Genomic DNA, 22,792 nt, shown 5'->3' with positions numbered 1-22,792 from the left:
TCATTTCCGTCGAACATGGAATCAAAGGCTTGGGCGCGGTCTTCTGGTGGCAATTATTCCTGGTAGGCGGGAACGCCTTTGATCGACACATTTTTGGTAATTGAGGGATAGGTTTGTCTAGAGTGACTGACATGTACGATTCAGAAACAGGGCGTAGTTGCGTTAATTTGCAAAACACACACGCTTCACTCTGGGCGTGTTTTTAATTTCTGACACCACACGTGGGCGGAGCTGAATTCTCCTCTCTGTCTGCGAGTACCAGTCTCGCGCTGCTGCTGCATCCCAGATTGAGCATCACTGGGCTCGATAGAAAGAAGGGTAGTGCAAGCAAGAACGCATTGTTGAGACCTTCAGCCATTATTGCTCCGCTAGGAGAAGGATTGGAAGTTCTTCGGTCAGACAACACATCGACCTAAATAAATATAAAGGGGGAGAAATTGTGCTACATGGAAATAAAATAGAGACGTGACATTTTCTTTTTTTATTTTATTTTATTTTCTGACAGCAACGCATCCTTCACTGAGTTTCAAAATGGCTGAGATTACCAATCTAAAACCAGAATATGGTGAGTAGCTAGCTACGGCAATTGCTGTAGCCAATTATAAGAAAATGTTATTGAAGTTGCCATTATACAATATAATACAGTTTGTACCATTTTTTATTTTAATTAGAGATATTTTTAATAAATCTGAGCTACGAGGACACAGGGATGTAGGCTACTGTGTTTTGCTTGCTAGCCACCTGGTCGCTAACGACATATGGTGCTGGATAGCGTCATTTTAACAAATTAATTGGCTTAGACTATTTCTTGTTTAGATGTTGGATGTTTTGTGCCTAATTCTTACTTAGTTTAAAAATGAACAAGGCTATATAGGCTACGCTACGTGTCGCTTCGATAAACATGCCGCTAGCAGACTGAATTTATCAATACTGATTTATTTGCAGTAGGCTAGCTATATAAAACATAGGTATTCATTTTTATCACAATACGCGTAGCAATACAGTATATTATAGCAAAGTAAACTTGATGCGGTTTTAGTCGGTTATTAGTGCTATATCTGAATGTACACCCTTTCTGAATCTTGTCGGAAGAACGAAGTGGAGTAGCCATAACATTTGAAAAACGAAAAAGATATTGTTGGGTGGAAACAGCAAAATGTATTAAAACGCATCTTATTACTGAACAGTGTACGTTTTTGTATAAATAATACGGCATTTTATAGCATCATTCTGTTTCTGCTTGTTGTCACTTGCTTCGTCATTTGCGCACTCTTAGGGAGTGGGAGAAAATATTGGCATCTGTTGGGGCTGCGGCTGGTGGGAGCGCATTAAGGGAGGCTAGGAATATTTCCGTATTATCTGTTGAATAATTAGATGGAATAATACAGTTTTTTTTTATTTTTGTGAAAGCAAAAAAAAATATCCAACGGTGTGGCCTTCGCTATTACCCACTGATCCCCGCTTTTTATAATGGCGTTGGCGTTGATTGTGCGCGTGCGATGGGGTGGACGAGTATGACGTTATGTCTATTCCTGGGAAGCCATCGCCTTTCCCCGTTTATCTGTTGTTTTTGTTAAAACAACCTGCTCGGATCCCGCTTTGCGTCCGCGCTCTTTTATCAAAATATATTACATCATTGATAACATTAAATGGCCATTTTATTGCATGACGTCTTATTATTGGTCTAATTTATGGTCTTACATGGCAGATATTGTTTGCAATAAAATATAGCGATACTTCTCAGAAATGTATTTGGGCATTGACATCGAAAGGCTTGAATTAAAATGTTTTATGTTGAATAGGAAAGATTAATCGTAGAAGAAGCCTACCCTCACGCCAGACTGCACTTAAAGGTCTTACAGACATCCCAAAAGGATGTGCGGAACACCAGGTATCGCTGCCTCCTTTATGTGCCGGAAAGACATGGGAACGATAACAGGCTTCAATTCAGGAAATAATCGAATCGTGCCCACTGTTAGCTTCTCACAAAGCCCAACTCTTCATCAAAGTACCTCAATTTGTGAAATATTGTGAACGATGGAAAGGGAAATTATGAGTTTATTTGATGCTTTAAGGCATCCATAACACAAAAAGGCTATGAAAATGAATTGGATGTATATTATGTCTGTATGCTTTAGGCACATGGACCCACTTGTTCATTTAAATGTTGCATTTACTCTTGCAAGACACGAGTAATTATATATTAAAATAACTAATTCTGTAACGCGTTTGGTCTGAAACCCTGAACGAGTAGGTGGTTCTGTGAAAACTGGCAAAAGTAAGATACTGAATGAATCACCATTGTGATCTGACAATCAGTTATCATGCTCGCTACAGTCATGTGGATGCTTGCTTAATGTGTGCAATGTATGCACATGTTTAGCCTGTCAAATGTGCGCTCAAAACTGCGAGAATAGTTCTTATAGCAATATAAAATTATGTATAGCTGCTTGTGTACTGTGTAGAGATGTACATTTCATAGGGCTTTATTGGCGCTTAGCGAACAATAATCTAAGCTGGAGGCTTATTTACTCCTGCATATAGTAGCCATGTTTGTCGTACATAACTAGAGATTGTTTTGCGTTCCTTAAATACTGAATTGCAGTACTGTATTTCAGAGCAGTGGACTAGGCCAAATACACTGCTGTATTCAGAAGCAGCACTTAGCAGGTTTACAGGGTCAAAACAACAAATCTGACCTCTGATGATATGTAGCAGGGGGTTAAAGTGTTGCCAGACTCGCCTGGCTGAAGGCAGCTGTGATTTATGTGGTAACAATTGTTGACAAGCTGACAGGCTTCTCGCTGTGAAAGACAGCTGCCCTGTAACATGACAGAATGTTAGCCGATAGCTCATATTTATGTAGCCGTCTGCAGCGCTTCCAGTTGAAATACACACAGTACAGGAGGCTGTTGGGCCTAATAGGGTCCTCATGAAAGCAGTCAGAGGAAAGCTTCTGTGTATCTAAACGTGCAGTTCTTGTAATTGTAGTTATGAAGTGTTCAGTAGAAAATTGGAGAAAATAGAATAACTGACTGTGAATGGGTTCACACTGGTTGTCGATGCCACTGATGAAGCCAGCCCCCATTCCTCTGGCTTCTTTAGGCCGTTTCCCAGTTCCTCCTAGTCTGTGCTGTCACCGGAAGTCTTTTGTCGAAATGTCCCGCATGGGGTGTGTGGACAGCCTCCCACTCCCACTCTTTCCTGTTTCGTGTCTTCAGTGGGTGTCCTTAGAGCTGCGTCACCTTCCCACCAGCGCTCCACGCTCAGCGCTGTACCCCGGCCGGCCCCCACACCTCTTCCCCAGCCCACCCCCCCTCCCTGCAGGGGATCTTTCAGTCTCCATGGCACACTACAGGGTTTGTCTGCGTCTCACGCCAGATATGACTCAACTTATTTAAACTCAGTGGCCCTAAGGCCTGTTCTGAGAGACGGAAGTGTGGAGAAGAATACAGGGATATATACACAGTAAAACGTCCAGTGTTAATTCAGCTCTAACCATTGGCACCAAATGTTATCTGGCAGAGCTGAAGTAACACTGTTAGAGTTGAATTAACACTGGGCATTTCACTGTGTAGGCACCAGGATCTGTCCAGAGCTGGAGAGCTCTCTGGAGGTAGTGCTAGTGCATCCAGAATTCCTGAGCAGAACATTTGTGCTGGGGAACAGTTGGAACACCGCAAGCCCCTCTGTTGTCTAGGGGCAGCGTTTTCCAATATGCTCCTCCTGCTGTCCCATCACAGCTCTTTAATCCTGGAACGTTTGGCGGAGAGAGAGAGAGAGAGAGAGAGAGAGAGGCATTAATCTGTTCCACTAGATCAGGGCGCTCTCAAGGCTGCAGTCCCATCTGCATAACCAGCACATTCTGTCAAGCGCCCGTCAAAAGCGTCGACGCCCACTGCCTCGGAACTGACTGGAATCTTAAAACCTGCTCTTTAAAAGAGATACTGTAGGTTGTGTCCATGCATTGTGTTCAGTGTGTGCTGAGAGACAGTTTGGAGAATTAAGCCACGATTTAATGTAGCTGTCTGTCCTTCAAGTGATTGTGACAACTGGTAAAACCTGTAAAGTTGCATAGTTATTTAAAAAGTCTGCAGCAAATGATAAATGCAAACAATTTAATTGCTAGTTACAGTTGGCGTACTCATATTCTAATGAAAAACAGAAGAACAGATAAGGTGGAGTCAATTTCATTGTACCGCTTGCGTAAAACATCAAATAATTTCACACAAATATGAAAAAAAGGGATTAGTGCAAAACAAATTTTCAGTCTTTACAATCTCAGTGGAACAGCTTGATGCTTATAAAACTGGCCCCACCCAAACACCAGGGTAATTAATCATTATTACTGCAGAAAAAACGAACGTGTAATAACAGTTGTCCGTCTTGGAATTACAGTGATTGAAAAAATACAATACTGGTCATTTACCGAGATGAGCATCCAGTGCTCTTCTTGGTCAATGGTGAGGGTGCGGAAGTCATAACTTGTGTGGCGTGGCCATGCGACTGGATTTAAAGAAAGGGTTATGGAGGGATGGTGTGATGATCTCGGGGAAAGGAAGGATGAAGTAATGGCTTGGATTCTCTCAGGGGATGTTTCCAGGCAACTGGAGCAGCTGGGTACATCTTAAAATCTGATGTCAGCCTATCAGAATTCCCATTAGGGCTCCAGGAACGTGTGACTGAGAGGGAAGGTTAGAGTCTGTGACGAGAAGGAGAGCGAATGACAGTCCAAGAGCAAAACATCAGCGTCCCACCTGAAGTGAGAAACGAGACGCACGCTCAGTGGTGAATATTTTCAGAACATTTACAGGACATTGCTTTGCCTAACCTTGGTCGTAATTCCAGCTCCCCTTCCTAATTTACATTAGTGCATTCTGTTCCCACATCAAATGAATCAGGATTGTGAGGTCATGAAAAGGAAATGGTATTCTGGTTGCATCTTTTTAAATTCTCTTGCAAGCATTACACGATGATTCACCTTACTGTTTTTCCTCATATGATTGTTGGATTGTCAGTTTCAATTGTCCAAAAATGTGACTGTCTCCACTCTAAAGGACATTACACACTAAGGATAAAACTGAGCTTGGTCAAAAATCTCATGGACAAAACTCAGTGCTCGAGAGAGAGAAAGAGTAGAGCCCATTATGCAAAATAAACAAACACAATAGATTGTGAAATAAGCCCCAAGGCAATGAAGAGAGGAAACTGGAGGGATGGTGTGATAATCTAGGGGAATAAGAATAACAAAGACATATGCCAATGCGTTGAATAAAACCGCATTGTTGAGTTGAACTGTGAAAAAGATGAGTTTCTGGCTCAATAACGTCACAAAGCATCTGCTATTTCTGAGTGGCAGTTTCTGAATTCCGTCGCTATGGTGTTGCCATGTACAGCGATCACTCTGTCAGTAGCTGTACACTCTTTGGATCTGGCCACAGAGAGTTTGCAGAAGCAGCAAACGGCTCTTCCACTCCATATACATTTCTGTCACTCTTCCCTCTGTGGCTGCTCTTTCCTGTCTCCTCCTCTCCCTCTTCCTCTATTGATCCTTGTGATCAGTGGCTGTGTGCTCTTGTGAGGGTCGTTCCTGCTGTGCGTCTCTGCTGTGGATGAGAGCCCTGCCTCTCATTAGTGTGGTTCTGGCTCTGACCAGCGCCGCCCAGTGGGGGAGGTCCGGTCGCTGCGAGGGCCCGGTCCACTACGGTCAGCTTCGCAGAGAGACAGCCGTGTGCATCCAGGGCTGCGGTCGACCACAGCAGCGACCACGGTTTCCCAAAGAACCAACACCCTTTTGGGGGTGCTTGTGAAGTCTCCTCAAAATACCCCTTATTCTGAAGCATTATGTGACTCTGGTTGCCACTGGATACTTGTGAGCCAATTAGGAGCTGGAGCCAAAGTCTAGACTGCGTGAGGCGAAAGCTTCCGTCCATCTCCTTGGCCTGGGCTTTTGGGTCCTATTTGCTTGTTATGTGTTATAGTTTGTGCCAGAATTTTCCTCCTCAAATTGAGAGGTGAGATGGATAGAAATGTGATGTTGTGCCAGAGCCAAGCAGTCTTGACTGCTGAGCTGTACTTGTACAAGGCGTGGGCATGCGTGGTGTATCACAGTGCTGCAGCGATCCAGAGAAGAGCAGACTGGCTGTTGCTGAGGGCACTAGGCAGCCGCGCCCCCCAGTTCTCTAGGGCAGACAAGGGGGATTATCTTCACTGCTGGTGCTCTCTTCACTCAAGTGCCATTACAGCCATAGTCATTGGCATTACTCTCGGATTACAGCGCCTCCTATTATCAGAGCAGCCGCGCCAACCCCCCCCCCCCCCCGCCTGCCTTCCAACCCACCCCCCACCCCGCGAGACTCCCTGGGGTGAAACAGCGAGGAGGGGCGGGTATCGCAGACCTTCAGGCCGTCTCACTCATCGCGCCCAATGCGCCGTCCTCTAATTGGTCCCGGTCTCCATGGCAACCGGTCACGTTCCCCCTGGCGTTGTTGGCTCGTGTGTGGGCTCCTGGCCTCGGCACCTGTTTTTCTTTTGTTGTGCGCGCCGGTTATTAATCTTTTCCTGGCGGTGCCACATTGTCTCCCCTCGCGGGGAGGGCGGGCTGATTTATGTGCGGGCCGGGGTGCGCGCGGTCGGCTCTCAAGGCCCCTGGGCGAGACCGAGACAAACGCAGAACGCCACAACGGCCAGCTACTGCCCCCCCTGAATCCCCCCCACCCATCAGTCACCACCCGCCCCCCCCCAGCCCCCCCCGCCCGCCGACCCACCAACCACCCACTACCATCCACCCACAAGCCACTAGCCACCACCCCGACACCCCCCCACCCTCAACCACTGCCCATGACCCCCGACCCACCAACCACAACCCCCATCACCCCACCCCAAGCCACTACCCGCTGCCCCTCCACCCACCCCCAACCACTACCCTCACCCCCCCACCCACCAACCACAACCCCCCACCACCCCACCCACAAGCCACTTCCCGCTACCCCAACCACCCCCCCACCACTACCCCACCCCCCACCCACCAACCACAACCCCCACCCCCCACCCACAAGCCACTACCCGCTACCCCTCCACCCCCACCCCAACCACTGCCCATCACCCCACCCCACCCACCACCACACCGCCACACCCCACCCACACCACCCCACCCCAACCACCCCCACCACTACCCCCACCCACCCACCCACCACACCACAACCCCTACCACCCCACCCACCACCACACCACCACCCCCCCACCCACAAGCCACTACCTGCCAATCTGAAACACTGCTGTTTATGCATCATAAGCTGTACTTTTCCCTGATTAGCATTGTGCGTCAGAGGACGTCAGCACTACATCACCATTGAAGTGATTCATGCTGTGGTGTGTGACTGTGGTTTTCTTCCACCTGACTGGCATAACATAATTCTGTGACAGCGGAAAGTTAAATGAGATATACTGCACGGCGGTTATTGCATTGATCGCGCTGTTTATAGTGCCGATGGTGTAATAAATTCCAGATTGTGTTACTGTGGCGATAGCAGACACGACTGCGCATGCTCACAGTTATGAATTTTGCAGAAATGAAAGGACAGAAGAGGTTACAGAGAGATGTCCCTGGAACTGCTCAGTAGCTGTATAAACCCCATGTAACCATTCCCCTCCTCAACGTGTTTCCAACATACAACCTGTTTTCCTTTTTTTTCCCCACCGTTCAGCTCCAGTCCCATCCCTGTTTTCTCCACTCCCTCACTCTCCTCCTCTTCTCTGACACTTCTCTGTTTGAATTCAGAATCAGAAACATGCCTCATTGCCTATCCAGGAACATTCCAAACAAGCAAATGGCAACCAAAGAAAGAAAAAAAAAAACAGGAAACGAGGTGACAGAGGGAGAGAGAGAGCATGGGCAGTGGCGACAGTTTGGAGCTAAGCCAGAGTCCCCTTTGTGTCAGTGCCCCAGGACCATAAGACACCCCGAATCAGGTCAGCCAATTAGAGAGAGAGCCCCGACCGCTGGAACGCCTCACTTCCTGTCTCCATTCTCCGCTCGCCTTTAGAAATCCGCCTGCTGTGATTCTCATGCCTGCCAGGGAAGGATGGACATTGTGTCCCACGTCATCCGCAGCCACTGCGCTGTTAGCTTCACGGTCAATCCGCATGAGATCACATTCGTTCTACTGTTGGAGACAAATTGGTGCAGATAAAGGTGTCATACGTAATTCCTCTTTTCTGCCTGTGAGTGTAGGAAATGTTCATGTCAGCAACAAAATATTCTGCAAAAAAAAAAAAAAAGATAGGGTCTTGAAAATGAAAGGTTTATGGCTGGGTGTAAAACTGAATGACTCTCATTAATTAGTTTTTAAGTATTTTTATGTGTTCTAGCAGAATAGCCACCCACACTGTTAAAATAAAACACAGTGACTCTCGAGATCCCTTCCTGAGCCTGGAACACGGTTTCCTGGTTTTCAGTTCTCCCACTGGAAGAATAAAAACAGGCTCGTAAGGCTGGCCCTGTTCACTGAGGCAGCTCCGACCGGCCTACAGCAAGGGGCCCATTTTCAACAGCGGAGTACAACCTGCTAGTACACGACAGGGAGGAAAGGTCACTGTGCATGTGTGGCTGGCTGAGGCTCTGTACAGGCGCTGTAGCCCTCTGTCTCTCACCCCCCCCCCCCCCCCCACGTCCCCACGTCCCCCGCTCCTCTCCCCTGGTGTGTTCAGCGTCTGCCTCGGTGAGCAGCCAGTGGCCGTACATCCCCTCCTTCCCCCCTCCTTCCTCCCTCCTCGCTCGCTCTCTGGCGTTCCCTCTCCCTCTGTGACCTGTCCCTGTGTAGCTTTGCTGACACAAACAGAAGCACAGATGCAGGCTCTGCCGGTTCACAATGCCCTAATCCACACTGACGGTGGCCTTTGCTGAACTTGTGTCCCACCCCCTCACATTCAGGCGTGATTATAAAAGGATGTGTAGACTAGGTCGTGTGACAGTTTGTGCAAACGCAACGCTGAGCTCATTAGTGGCCATGTTTAGTCTTGTCTGAAACACGGTGAAGAGTCCCAGGTCCACTGAGACCAAGATTACAGCACTGCAGCAAACTGAAGAGAAACTGTTACTGTGTATCATTACTCAGTTTGTGATTTAACACTGTGGTCCACCTTGGTTTGCGCTCTTTTAACTACACTGACGTGCTTTGGCAAAAAGCTTAATGATTGTTACTGTACATGAGTATCAGGTCAACACACGTTGGCCAGTTTTCATAAATGTATCGTTAAGACATTGGCTCTTTCATCAAACTCTTTGACCTTTGTATATCTTTCCAAGGATTTGCTTTACTGTGGTCATTAGTAGGTCTTTCTCTCTCTCTGTTTCTGTTTCTCTCTCTCTCTCTCTCTCTCTCTCTCTCTCTCTCTCTCGCTCTCTGTAATCTCTCTGGTAAAGTGCTGAACAGCTTGTCTAATTAAGATTGCGCTGTCTGTCTCTGCCCGTCCCCAGATGTGTCTCCGGTGTTGGCGGGCTTCATCGGCGCGGGGGTGCTGGTGCTGGTGGTGGTGGTGGCCGTCTTCCTGTGGACCTGCTGCCAGAGGCGCTACCGGCAGATGTCGGGCGGCTACAAGCTGCACGGCGCCCACCACTGCGACTCGGCCGCCGACCCGCCCTACAAGTTCATCCACATGCTCAAGGGCATCAGCATCTACCCCGAGACGCTCAGCAACAGCAAGAAGATGGTGCGGGTGGCACGGCGGCCCGGCGGGCGGGGCGAGCGGGACCGCGAGTGGGGCCGCGTCGCCGGCGGCAGCGGCGGCGGCGGCGGGGGCGGGGTCCTCCTGGTGGACGCGGCCGAGGGCGGCCTGCGTCACCCGCCGCAGCTGCAGATGAACCAGCTGGTGAGCGGCGGGCAGCCCAAGCTGGAGCGCGACCTGCCCATCAGGGCCGACTACTGCTGCCTGGACAGCAGCTCGGCCAGCACCAGCGCCACCAGCAGCACCGCCGCCAGCAAGACGGCCACGCCCTTCACCCCGGCCGACGAGCCCGGCCTGGGCCAGCTCAGCCTGGCCGTGGACTACAACTTCCCCAAGAAGGCGCTGGTGGTGACCATCCAGGAGGCGCGGGGCCTGCCGGCGGTGGACGAGCGCTCGGGCAGCTCCGACCCCTACGTGAAGATGACCATCCTGCCCGAGAAGAAGCACCGCGTCAAGACCCGCGTGCTGCGCAAGACGCTGGAGCCCGTCTTCGACGAGACCTTCACCTTCTACGGCGTGCCCTACAGCGCCCTGCCCGAGCTGGTGCTGCACTTCCTGGTGCTCAGCTTCGACCGCTTCTCCCGCGACGACGTCATCGGCGAGGCCGTGGTGCCGCTGGCCGGCGTGGACCCCAGCACCGGCCGCGTCCAGCTCACCCAGCCGATCTGCAAGAGGAACATACAGGTGAGAGCCCCCCTCATAAACCCCCCTCAAACCCCCCCGTTCACATGTACCCACACAGTGACTGCTGCTCACGGTGCCCACGGACCGTGACTAAGTGCGGAGTGTGAATGACTGTCAGTCGACAATGAAGACGTCCGTGTGAGAGGGAGGGAGGATTCCGTGGCTCTGGCAGTTGCGGAATACAGAAAATAGACAGGGACTCTGACGCAGAGTGAGACAGGCCAGTGCAGCAGATGGGTCTCCATGAGTGGAGCTGTGGCAGCTGCTGAAGGGTAGTCAGAGCAGAGAGGCTGTAAGACAGAAATACACACACACACACTCATGCGTGCGCACACAGACACTCACACACCACTCACACACACACTCGCACGCACACTCACATAGACACACACACACACGCACACACAGGCATACACACTTTATAGGTGCTGTGATGAAAGCATTACTGAGGAGGATAGGTTTATGTACACACACACACACACACACGCACACACAGGCATACACACTTTACAGGTGCTGTGATGAAAGCATTACTGAGGAGGATAGGTTTATGCACACACACGTTTCGCAGGCGGGCAAAGCCAAGGAGAGTGTTAATCAGAAAGGTCACTGCCTCTTTTGAATCTGCCGCCGTTAATGTCTTAACTGCAGACAGAACAGAGAGCGGTGAAATAAAGCTCTGCTTTATCTCTACCTGCAGCCCGGCATCAATTAAAGCCCAGTGCAGAAATTAGAGCTGATAAGAGCACTGCTGTCTGCGCTCCTCTGCTAGCGCTGCGAACACCAGGCCTTAAACGCTATTGACACAGGGCCAGAGTTTACTCACTCGCCATTTAGACCAGCCCAGGCTGCTGCTGTTCCCATGCACCAGATACATGACATCTTAATTGGTCAGTAGGACATACGGGAATCGCTAGGAAGGACAAGAAGTATTTCGCTGCTGGGAAGGGACAATAACAGGATGAAAGTTCTTTTTTCTACTTTTACAGGAAATTATTGCACAGGGAAAAAAAATTATCAGAAAGCCTGTCAGTAAAAGTCAAGTGCTAGATTGGAGCAGAGGGAATTCTGTAAGGAACATTGAAGCCTTCTCACTTCAACCTCTGATAAACACGCCAGCCCAGCTCTCCACACAAGGACCCTCCAAGTCTGCATAGCCTTTTAATGCTGGGTATACAACATGGATGGCTGTCCACCAAGGCCAAACTGAACCACAGACAAACATATCTGAGCCCACCCTCCCCTCTCAACCACAAACACACACACACACTTTCCTTCCTGACCAAATTAGCGGATCGCCCTTAATTGATTGTGTTTGAGGAGAATTAAGAAGTGGGTTTGAGAACAATTGAGAAATAGGGGGTTTGTGAGGAATTGAGAAATCCTATCTATTCTCCTGTATATGGGAGATAAAGCGCAGTAACCTGGATTGGTTAAGAGGGAGAGGTAGAGTCATATTGATGCGGTAGAGCAGATATAAACCTGAAATTACAAAGAAACAACAACAAAATCCGCCATTCCATTTTAAATTCCAGCACAGATGACCATGACTGTTTTATATGGGGACAACATGAATGTATTTTAGCCTTGGGACTTATAATTTAGTACCAAGGAACCAACCAAGTGACAGTGTTATGGTTCTTATAAAAAGATACATTATTGTTCGGTTACATTTCTAAACACATAAAAATCAGAATGGTAGAAGGCATTAAAATCTTGTCCATCTTTTATTTGACCAGTTGATTGATTTAGACCCTGTGTCATAGCCTACATACTAAATAATAAACTTAGTTATAATATATTATATAGGATATAAGTTTATTATTTAGTATGTAGTCTACCACATTGTTTATGTGGTAACAAATGATCTATGTGTGTTTTATGCGTGCATATTGCTGTACTATTTGTCCATGTGTAGAATGTGGCCTGTGTAATCCATTTTGTGACATAGCAGTTATAGCATGCGCTCATGAATGGATATAATGGAGAGAACACACATTTTGGGGAGATTGTATTTTCAAAGGATTATATCTCACATGGATAAGTAGTACAGTAAAATGCATGCATATAAACACATAGATAATTTGTTACCACATAAACAGAATGTGTCCATACAGCTCAAAGCCATCTGCCTTCTTTCTACTGTACTTAAGCCAAGTTTGAGGAAGTGAATACTGCTGTCTATGCTGCTGTATTTGCCACAAGAGGGATTCAAGGACCAGTTTTAAACTCCCGCAAAGGATTTGACTACAGTGTGGTATAAATTAGCAGAAGGAATCATTCTAGTTTGGTACTTATATTAGAATGCTGATGTCTGTATTAGAACACTGATGTCTATAGAATGTACACTTGCACGCACACACACACACACGCTAACTCTTTCTGTCTCACACACACACGCACAAACACACACACACACACAAACACGCACACACACACACACACACACACACATGCATGCTATCTCCCTCTCTCACACACACAGTCACACACTCACACACACAAACATGCTAACTCTCTCACTGTCTCTCACACACACACACACTCACACACACACAATGCTACATGACGTAATGTGGACTGGGTTCTCACAGTAGGTCACATTAGTCTTAGGCCTTCTCTAAAGTTCAGCCACAGCCACAGGCTGCTTCCCAATACATGTTGCCATGGTGAACCTCAGCAGCAACATAGGAATCTGCGCACAGAAAGGGGGAGAGAGAGACAGGAAGCCAGGAGGCTTCACGGGGGGTGGGGGGATTTCGAAAGCAGGAACGTACTGTAGAAAGGGAAAGACTGCGTGAATATGCATGGGTGTTTGCGGGTGTGTAGGCGTGTTGCTGTTTGTGTGTGTGTGTATGTATGTGTGCGGGTGTGTGTGTGTGTGTGTGTGTGTATGTATGTGTGCGGGTGTGTGTGTGTGTGTGTGTGTATGTGCTGCTGTGATTGTTCTTTGATTGAGGGGCTGTTCTCCCTGCAGTGTGTAAGCCGGGGGGAGCTGCTGGTGTCTCTGTCCTACCAGCCAGTCACACACCGGCTGAGTGTGGTGGTGCTGAAGGCCAAACACCTGCCCAAGATGGACATCACCGGCCTGTCAGGCAGTGAGTATCAGACACAAGCGCACTGAGCCTGCACTCTGCTTTCCCCTGCCTTTCTGGAAACGGTACTGATCTTATTGCCACTGTAGTTTGTACAGGTGTAATAAAGTGCGACATTTCTCCCTGTCTCTCCTCCTCCCACTTCCTCCCGTCAAACCCCGCCAGATCCCTACGTGAAGGTGAACGTGTTCTACGGCCGGAAGCGCATCGCCAAGAAGAAGACGCACGTGAAGAAGTGCACGCTCAACCCCATCTTCAACGAGTCCTTCATCTACGACGTGCCCGCCGAGCTGCTGCCCGACATCTCCGTGGAGTTCCTGGTCATCGACTTCGACCGCACCACCAAGAACGAAGTGGTGGGCCGGCTGGTGCTGGGCGCGCACAGCCCGTGCTCCTCTGGCGCCGCCCACTGGCGGGAGGTCTGCGAGAGCCCCCGTCGGCAGATCGCCAAGTGGCACAGCCTCGTCGAGTACTAGCGGCGCCGGCGCACCCCGCGCGCGAGCGATCCCGCAGAAATGCCCCTCTCTTAGAGAGCGGCGCATGCTCCCACATCATACATCCCCATTACAAACAAGCCAATAAACAAACCCCCCGGGGAGGACTTGTACAGTGAACTGCTCTCATTCATCAAAGGTCATCCTGATGGTGATAATGATGACGGGGTCGAAGTGAATTACGGAAAGGACTTTTTACAATTGTATCCTTAAAAAAAGCAGCGTACACATGCTCACACCCTCCTCCCCACCCTCCTGTGCACAGATAAAAACACACGCACACACACACGTGCGCAAATACGCATTTTTATCAATGACAATAGAAGACTGATCACGAAGAACCAAAATATGATTAGAAATACTCGAGCACATGTGCTCACACACACACACGCACACACACACACGCACACACACAGACATGCATTCACACACACACACACACACACTGCTCACTTGTGGGGACTCACACCCTTCCTCTTCCCTCTACCCCCCTTCCTTTGGTTGTACTGCGGTGGTATATACGTTCATTGTATTGCATGTTTGAACAATGAAAAACATTGGACACAAAGAAGTGCGTATTGCTGGAGCTCAGAATGACAAGTACTTTTTCTCGTGTTTCTAATGCTAGCAGAGGGGTATTCATGATACTTGTACTAATACTAGTGAATTTTAAAAAGAGGTCATCTTAGTGTGCTCTGATATCTCCTTGGGGTGAGCGAGAGGCCAGTGGGCAGAGATACAAGGCTCCTTACATTAATATCTTTCGATTAACTATATCTCAAATATGCATATACCATTTTCATCACCTCTTATAAGGGTCATGTCAGCTGTAAAGTCCATGACACGATAAATGTGTTGGTACATTGTGGACATTGCGGACATTTCAGTGTGTTGGATTCAAGCATCCGTAAAAGATATTCTCTGTTTCCCAGAGAGTTTCCCCCTCTGTTTACAAACATAGACTGCAAATATACACTCAGTGGCCACTTTATTAGGCTCACCACATGAACGCAAATGGCCTGCTTGGCCAAGCAGCGAATCATGTGGTTGCAGCTCATATGAAGCATGCAGACATGGTGAAGATGTTCAGTTGTTTGTGTGATTGTTGGTGCCGAACGGGGTTGTTTCAGCATCTCAGAAACAGCTGCCCTCCTGGGATTTTCACACACTACAGTCTCTAGAGTCTACGATATGGTGCGATAAACAAAAAGATCCAGGGAGCGGCAGTTCTGTGAGATATGCTGGATAGTCCACCATGTCACAAAGCAGGCATCACCTCAAGCTGGTTACTAAAATAACTGTCACTTGAGTTTAACACCAGTGGCCTGCACAATCCCCAGATCTCAATCCAATAGAGCACCCTGGAGAGGTGGTGGAATGGGACGTTCGCCGCATGAATTTAAATAAAAATAAAAAAAATCTGCAGGAAGTGCGTGATGCTATTGAGTCAGCATGGACCAAAATCCCTGAGGGCTGTTTCCTGTGCTTTGTCGAATCCATGCCTGAAAGCATTCAGGCTGCTCCACAGGCAAAAGGTCCTACCTTGTATTGCACAGATGTACCAGAGTGCCCACTGAGTGTATAAGAGACATGTTCTCACCCAAGCAGTGCGTATGCAGAGGAAACACGGGTGTGTAATTGGCCAGGGATGATGTCCAGCTTTTTTCTGTATACGATCTATAGAAAAAAACATTGCTATTTATAAATGAATAAGACGAGTTTGCATTTTCCATGACTCAAATATGCTTGTTGCTAGTGAAGAAATCATTCCAAACTGACTCTTAGAAAGACACCTGCACATAAGATTCGATTTTATATTTGCCAAAGATCTGGAGGCTTGATTATGTCATGTCAGTTTTGCAGTAATAATTTCAGATACATTCCTAATTTAAAAATAATTTTTGGGTGATTAATAGAGCTCACTTGACTGACATGGGTTTATTTAAATGTCATAAAAAGTACTATGTTGTGATATCATTTGATTCATAATGGAACTTTCATATCCATTATATTTATGCTTTGGTGATAACACAAAACATTAATTCAATGTAGCTGTCCAATCTCACACGACTGTTTATTGTTCAAAGGGACCCTTTGGTTACTAAATGTGTGTGTGTGTGTGTGTGTGTGCGCGTGCGCACGCAAGTGAGAAGTTGAATCAGAGTTCGTAGAATGACTCAAAGGAGGTTGTACATTTATGTCATAGGTTATTTCTTCCCTCTTTTTCTCGTATTTGCATTTGTCATAATCACAGTACTGATACACTGATCTAGCCTGGGGACTCCTGCATCAAAGTTGCCTTTGAAAACTCTTAACTGTGCGTGATCCAGGAGGCAGAGTAGCACAGCATGTTTCTGTCTGCTGCAGGGACAGAGAGTGTTACTGTAATACATAACTGCTTACTCTAAACACAAATCATCTATAGAGAGGGTTGGCCATCAGACACTTAAAACAACAGTGCGATATGGACTGATTTTACCTCTATGAAAATATTTCCCCAGTACATTTTTCAGTATCCCCAATGCAAAACTGGGGTACTTACACCCTAATAATTCTGACATAGAGTAGACCAGTCTGTATGAACCACTGGGACTGTGGCTAAATTAAGCTACAGTGCATCAGGCCAGTCGTATCTTGGCACACCATCTGGTCAAGAACGTGGCATTGACACTGAGCTGCAGAAATGGCTCTGAAATAGACACACTGAGTGCAGTTCAGTTTCTTAAACAAAATATTTTTTCCAGTTAGAGGCTTCACAAGTAAATTTGGTGCAACTACCTCTTTACAGTGTATATGTGCACATTCACACACAGCAAGGCTCATGAAAGGATTTGGTTCCTGTAGAAAAACACCCTAGCAGCTCATGCTAGTACAGTATAAGCTAGCAGATATAGTGTAGTGTCAGCGTTTTGAATTGTTTTAGTTATCTCATCTGGATAGCCTAGGGGTTTGGTTAAATGCATCTTTCATGATTAAAGGTGTGGTAGACATCTGATATTTCAGACTCAAAGATAGTATATTTTCTGTTTCACTGCTCTTACTGTAGGGAGAAAAATGGTAGCTTGTACATATTGTAATATAGAAGGCTGAAACCTTACTATTGTTTTTTTTAACAAATTGAAATATAACTCTAGAGTCAAATTGGGAACAATGAAGAGGAAATGTACTGTAATATAAGCATGTGCTTTCGTTAATATGTCAGAAATGTCCCTACTCGTCTTCATTCTCTCTCCATTAAGGTAACAAGTCGCAGACAGAAATCATCCTGAGAAAGATTTCATGGTTGTGGGCAGCCAGAGCAATTGGATGCACATTATTTATTGTCTGTTTTTGTATTTTTGCAACATTTGCATTTTTATGTGAGGAAAACACTGTGGGCAAAATCCTTCCCATGAATTCTCTTGTGCAAAAGAATCCAATTTTGTGCTTGGTTGAATATGGGTCTGTTGTACCACAATGTGTCGGTTGGTTCATTGTGAAAAGCTTTTACAGCATTAACTACCAGGTTAAAATATGGTATATACTGTATTTCTGTGTAACGGTATACAAAAACAATGGCTATTGGGCTGCTAACAAGAAAAGGGCCATTAAATGGTATTAGTTTGAATTTTTGTATAGTTCCTCTTGACTTATTGAAAAATTGTCAGTCTTCATGGTGATTGCAATAAACACACATGAAAGCTATTGAGCGGCAATCAAATCCAATCAGCTTTTACTTTGTATCTTAAGCCCATCCATGGTCTGATGTATACGTACACAGTCAACTCCTCCGATACCTGTGCCTGCTGGGGCCCCATGTGTTTGATTATGATACCTATCTGACAGATACATGTTGTCATTTCTAATCTCTAATGGTGTAGCATGTTAGAGTCTCAAGGGGGAAGCTCTGTTTGTCCATCTTTGTGTGAGCACATAGCCAAAAGCACACCTTGTGGGAACTAAAACAGGAAAAAAAAAAACAACTCAATGAGTCATTTGTGAGGCGTTTGGATGAGAGTGTTAAAAGGCTGCTGACTGCACTCCCATGATGCCGTACGGCGGGCCTAAGAACAGGGAGAGCGCAGCGGTGCGCGCGTGAGAAGCGGGGCTCGCCCAGCGAGGCCCTCGCCCGCAGCGCTGTGTGCAGCTGCGGAGTGCAGGCTGAGCGCTCTGTGGAGCCGTAGACAGGGGGATCACAGGGAGAGCCAGCGGGCCGGTGGGCCTGCGGTCTGGGCCCGCTGAAGCCCAGGTGGAGGAGGAGGCATGCGTGGGCAGCCCCCGTGGCTGACCTTGGGAACTTTCCTCTTCCTCTTTGTCTCTCTGTATTTCTCCTGTAGTCCTGTACATTCTGTCCAAGCTTACCCTTCTCCCTTTTTCTGCTGTGCCTCTCTCTCTCCCCCCCCCACTCTCTCTCAATTCTTTAATTTCTTCCGATCACCCATTCCACATCTTGATTTACAGAAGGAAGGATCAAATTAATATTGATTCTCTCTTGAGAAGAGAACAGAGGATAATGTTGTGCCTAATTTAAGCATTTTGGCTATGGCACATTTTAGTGCAAAAAAAAAAAAAAATCGTAACAAGTTGTATCCTACCTACAAATGCAAATCAAATTTTTGTCGAGTTGGTTCCTCTGTTGATCAGTGGATCTTTGAAAGTCTGAAGTACTGAAGGTGCCCTGAAAAGCAGAGGATGTACTTACAAGAACACAATTTCCTAAGTGTGAACCCCCCAGTACACTATTTTTAACTATTCTCTGTTCCTTATCCTCTTAGCTTTGGAGGTGATTCAGGTTCTGTTACCTTATATTCCTTTAATTCAAGGCTCCAGGCAGCATTTTTCCCTTTGGTGTCTGCATACTGTTGCTCACGGACATTAGAGATCTCCCTGTAAAGCAGTGGTAACCAGCCCTGTTCCTGGAGATCTGCCATTCTGCAGGTTTTCACTCTAAACCTAACAAAGCCACACCACATTCAACAGCCAAAATTAGGGTGTGCCAAATTAGGGTTGAAATGAGAACCTGCATTATGGTAGGTCTCTCTGGGAACAGGGTTGGTTACCACTGCTGTAAAGTGTGAACTTGCCCAGTTCCCCCTACCCTGGCTTTCTCTGATACCCCATGTCTTGGTTTTGTTGTCTGCTCTCTTGTACATTGAACTGGGGATGATATATGAAAAGTCAATAAATTAACTGTAATAGAAGTAATGACCAATGAATATTAAATTGATACCAGTCACAATTCAGAATAAATAACTTTCATGTGAAAAAGACATGGAGTAAAAAAACAGGAAACCTTAACTGTGTAAACTGCATAATACCATAAAGTCTATGCTAAATATATTACACTAATGGTAACGTCTATGTTGAATTTGTTAATACACATTGAACGTGCAAATAAAAACTGATACACCAGTACTTTTCAGACTATGTCTTTTTCCCATTTGACTCCCACGATCTTCTCCTCCATCCTCTTCACTCAACAAACCATTTTACAGTGTTGTTTTTCAGTATAAACTTCGTCACAGCTAACAAAAAAAGGGGGGGAGATAAGTTGTCCTCCAACTATCTCACTCCCTCCTATTCAGTTTTCTTGCTCATGACATGAAATTGGTATTAAATATTGCTACAAGGAATGAACAAAATCGACAACCTAAACTGTTAGGTTGTTAACCCAAATTGTTAGGCAGCATGCGATATTAAAAACCTGAATAAATAAAGTCACTAACAATTCCTATTAACATAAGATTTCTATATATTTCTTCTCCAAATTTTTGAAGTTATGAAGTGCATTACATCATATGGAAATTCAGACTAGTGGTGAAACATCCGAATGTAAAGGTAGATACTTGCATATAAATTGCATGTACAGCACTCTTCCATCTCTCAGCCCAGATATTGTAAAAACCTGCGGATCTGCTTTGTGTCTGAGTGACAGTGCCCTGTTGATCTTCCTCTGTCAGGTGAGAATGGATGAGGCTAGCTTGTGTCTGCATCTTTAATACCCATATCTGGCTCTGGTGGAACCAATGAACTTTTAACTGCCCCTCCTGAACCCACTAATTAGAAGGGGTGTCAATTTACTTTTGGCCATGTACTGCGTCTATTACAGGTGTTTGGAACACTGTTCAAGAAATGATTTCATGTTGTGTTTCACTTTAGTTTCCGTTTAATAACAACATGTAAGTGAAAAATCTCTTAAATGTTCTTTTTTAAAGTTGTCATTGAATATCCATCGGCGCAAATTCAAATGAATCCTTTCCCTTTTCTCTGCATTTCCTGCCATCGTTTTCTCCCCATTTTGGTGACGCATGATGTTGGCGGATGATGTCCTGCCCTGTGGGACCCCAGACCGCAGTTGGCACAGTCACAATCCAGATTTGATCTGGACCATTGTGTGTGTGTCACTGCACTAACAGCAGCTACCCCATGTGAGAGACACCCCTTTTTACTTCTGAATAGTACACAAGCACAGAGACAAATGAACGCACTGCTAATCTCTGCTTGCCAAGCTTTGGGTGGTTTAGACCTCATTTGGATTTGAATTCCATTTCAATGACATCATTTTCGCATTCTGTTGTTGCTCAGTCGGGTCAAAATGAGATCTTCCTCATCGCCCTTTAAAATTCTTCTCTTGTCTCCTCTAAATAAAGGTAAAGTAATGGTAAATGTTAAAGGTAAAACTATGGACTGAATGCTAAACTACTGCACAAGGTTTCCATGATCTCCAATTCTCTCCATCTCCCCTATTGCACTGACCATTCATATCCTAACAGTCATAGTTGTAAGCTTGAGGAATTAGGGGTTTAACTCTAATGAAACAAGATACATTGAACCATTTGTGTAAAAAAAATATTGTTTATAACAGTAAGTTTTACGACTAATGGTTAATGTATATAGTTCTTTGAGCAGTGCGAGTGATAGTTGTTGCTGAATTAATGTCAGTTGCTTACTGTGATTATTACTTAGCTGAATCACTGAATAGGTCTTTTTGCATGCAGATTTGATACGTTCCACATATCAATGAGATCATTTCCAGACTCTCTTTTAACAACGATTAAATGCAAACCGTGAAAATGAAAAAAACCCCCATATTATTCTGCATGAGGTTTTGTATTTCACAGAAATTGTGTGGAGCTGAGATTTAACTGGTCATTGAGTCAGAAGTTTAAGACCAGCAGTGCCATAAAATAGCCAGCACACACCAACATACTGCTGCAGACAGAATCCTCGAACTCCTCACAGGTAAGAAGGTTATTTTACGTACCGCAGATACAGTAGGTATGTTAATTATGTTTGTACGTGTCTTACCTAAATTGCCTAATACGACTGGGCTTTGGTCAATGGTTGATATAAGGTTTCATTTCATGAGATAATACAATTCAATAAAACTTATATTTTATTAAGTTATTAAGTTATACTTAGCTTTATTCATATTTAACTTTATATATCTAATATGAATTATAAAAAAATCACTGAAAAAAGTATTTAGAATCCTTTGCAATTATAATTCCAACAAATGGGCTTTATTTTCAAAATTGATACGGTCTGTGTAAGAGGAAAATATGCTTTTCAATTATATAATTTCAGTCAGATGTTTCCTTGATGTTCCACAGACACCTTTACTAATAAACTAATAACTATTAACTAGCCTACTTCATTCATTATCCGCAACAGCAATAGCAACAAATAAATAAAGAAATAATATCTTGTGACGAAGCCATAATGTTTTCCCAGCAAATATAAAACAGTTTCTCAGCATATTTTAATAACATCAGCCTCACCATATTTTAGACAAGGTAAAAAATAAAATAAAATAAGGGTTGCCGGAACCAAGATATAGTTTCAAGACAATGTGATGCAGTGTCCTAACATAGACAAATAGATGCTTTAGAGATTTTGTGGACCTAGTCAAGATTTGAAGGTGGTTTTGCTCTGTATCTAATGAAAAAAAATTTTCTATGTGCCTTATGGATAGATTTATGACAAAGCTTTGATGATCATAGTTTTCCTCACACCAGGCATGACTTGCTTCACCACTGTCTGGAGAAAGTGGCACACAATGGGAATTTGATTTGCTTACTGTGGTGTCTCACATGTTGTTTGTGTCACAACTTTCTTTGTCTTTATTGTCTTCCTGTGGAAACCATGGAAGGAATAACAATGTTCAAGGAGAACAGAATCATATAGTCCATGATAGACTTGTAATCATATATGGATATATGATTATATCCATCCATGATACGGATATGACTGGACTTCGAAAAGTATATTTCAAACACGTAAAAAAAAACAAATATTGACTGTTTGCCAGTATTTTCTTTGTAGCCACTACAGTTCTTATTCTTTTGCGTGTACTGTGTACAACACCAACATCCTAGCGCCCTATACACCATACTTTCATTGATCACATTTAAGACCTCTGATCACTAATACTAGGTCTGTTACTGCCAAATCTTTACACAGTATGAATATGTGCTGTGGAAGATGATTAGACCACCATCTACCTTTATTTTGACAAAAAAACATGTTTATGCAGTGTTTTAGTTTGCCACATCACTGAGAAAATGTAATTGCTGTCTCCCCATTCCAGTGGGAACAATTTAGCAGTTGCACCTCTTAAAATTTCATCAAAATGCCTCTCTGAGCAACAGACATGTCTGTGGAGTGTAACAAAGTTTATGAAGGCTCAGATTAATTCAGCCATACTTTCCCCTTAATTTACAATGGCATGTGCTGAATTAATATCTAATTTGTATTGCTGGATATAATTTTAATTATTGGCTTAGTTCTTGTGAACATATTTCTTTCTTAATC

At 45.3% G+C, this 22,792-nt stretch overlaps 1 protein-coding gene across 1 annotated transcript; it reads left to right on the top strand.

Annotated features, from left to right (window-relative positions):
• Positions 1-253: 253 nt before the first annotated feature.
• On the top strand, positions 254-19,393 carry syt11b (synaptotagmin XIb). Its single transcript, XM_064353084.1, has 4 exons — positions 254-565; positions 9,479-10,410; positions 13,388-13,508; positions 13,671-19,393. Exons 1-4 carry the CDS (start codon positions 532-534, stop codon positions 13,979-13,981), a joined length of 1,398 nt encoding a protein of 465 aa, XP_064209154.1. The 5' UTR covers positions 254-531; the 3' UTR covers positions 13,982-19,393.
• The last annotated feature ends 3,399 nt before the right edge of the window (positions 19,394-22,792 follow it).

This window comes from Anguilla rostrata, chromosome 1, assembly GCF_018555375.3.
Source record: "Anguilla rostrata isolate EN2019 chromosome 1, ASM1855537v3, whole genome shotgun sequence".
NCBI classification, from domain to species: domain Eukaryota; kingdom Metazoa; phylum Chordata; class Actinopteri; order Anguilliformes; family Anguillidae; genus Anguilla; species Anguilla rostrata.
This window is presented reverse-complemented; position numbering and strand designations above follow the sequence as displayed.

What these genes read in the sequence shown, in the direction of transcription:
- syt11b (XM_064353084.1), top strand. Translation starts at nt 532, where the DNA reads ATGGCTGAGATTACCAATCTAAAACCAGAATATG. An exon ending in CAATCTAAAACCAGAATATG is followed by an intron (nt 566 to 9,478) that starts GTGAGTAGCTAG and finishes GCCCGTCCCCAG; the next exon opens with ATGTGTCTCCGGTGTTGGCG. An exon ending in TCTGCAAGAGGAACATACAG is followed by an intron (nt 10,411 to 13,387) that starts GTGAGAGCCCCC and finishes TTCTCCCTGCAG; the next exon opens with TGTGTAAGCCGGGGGGAGCT.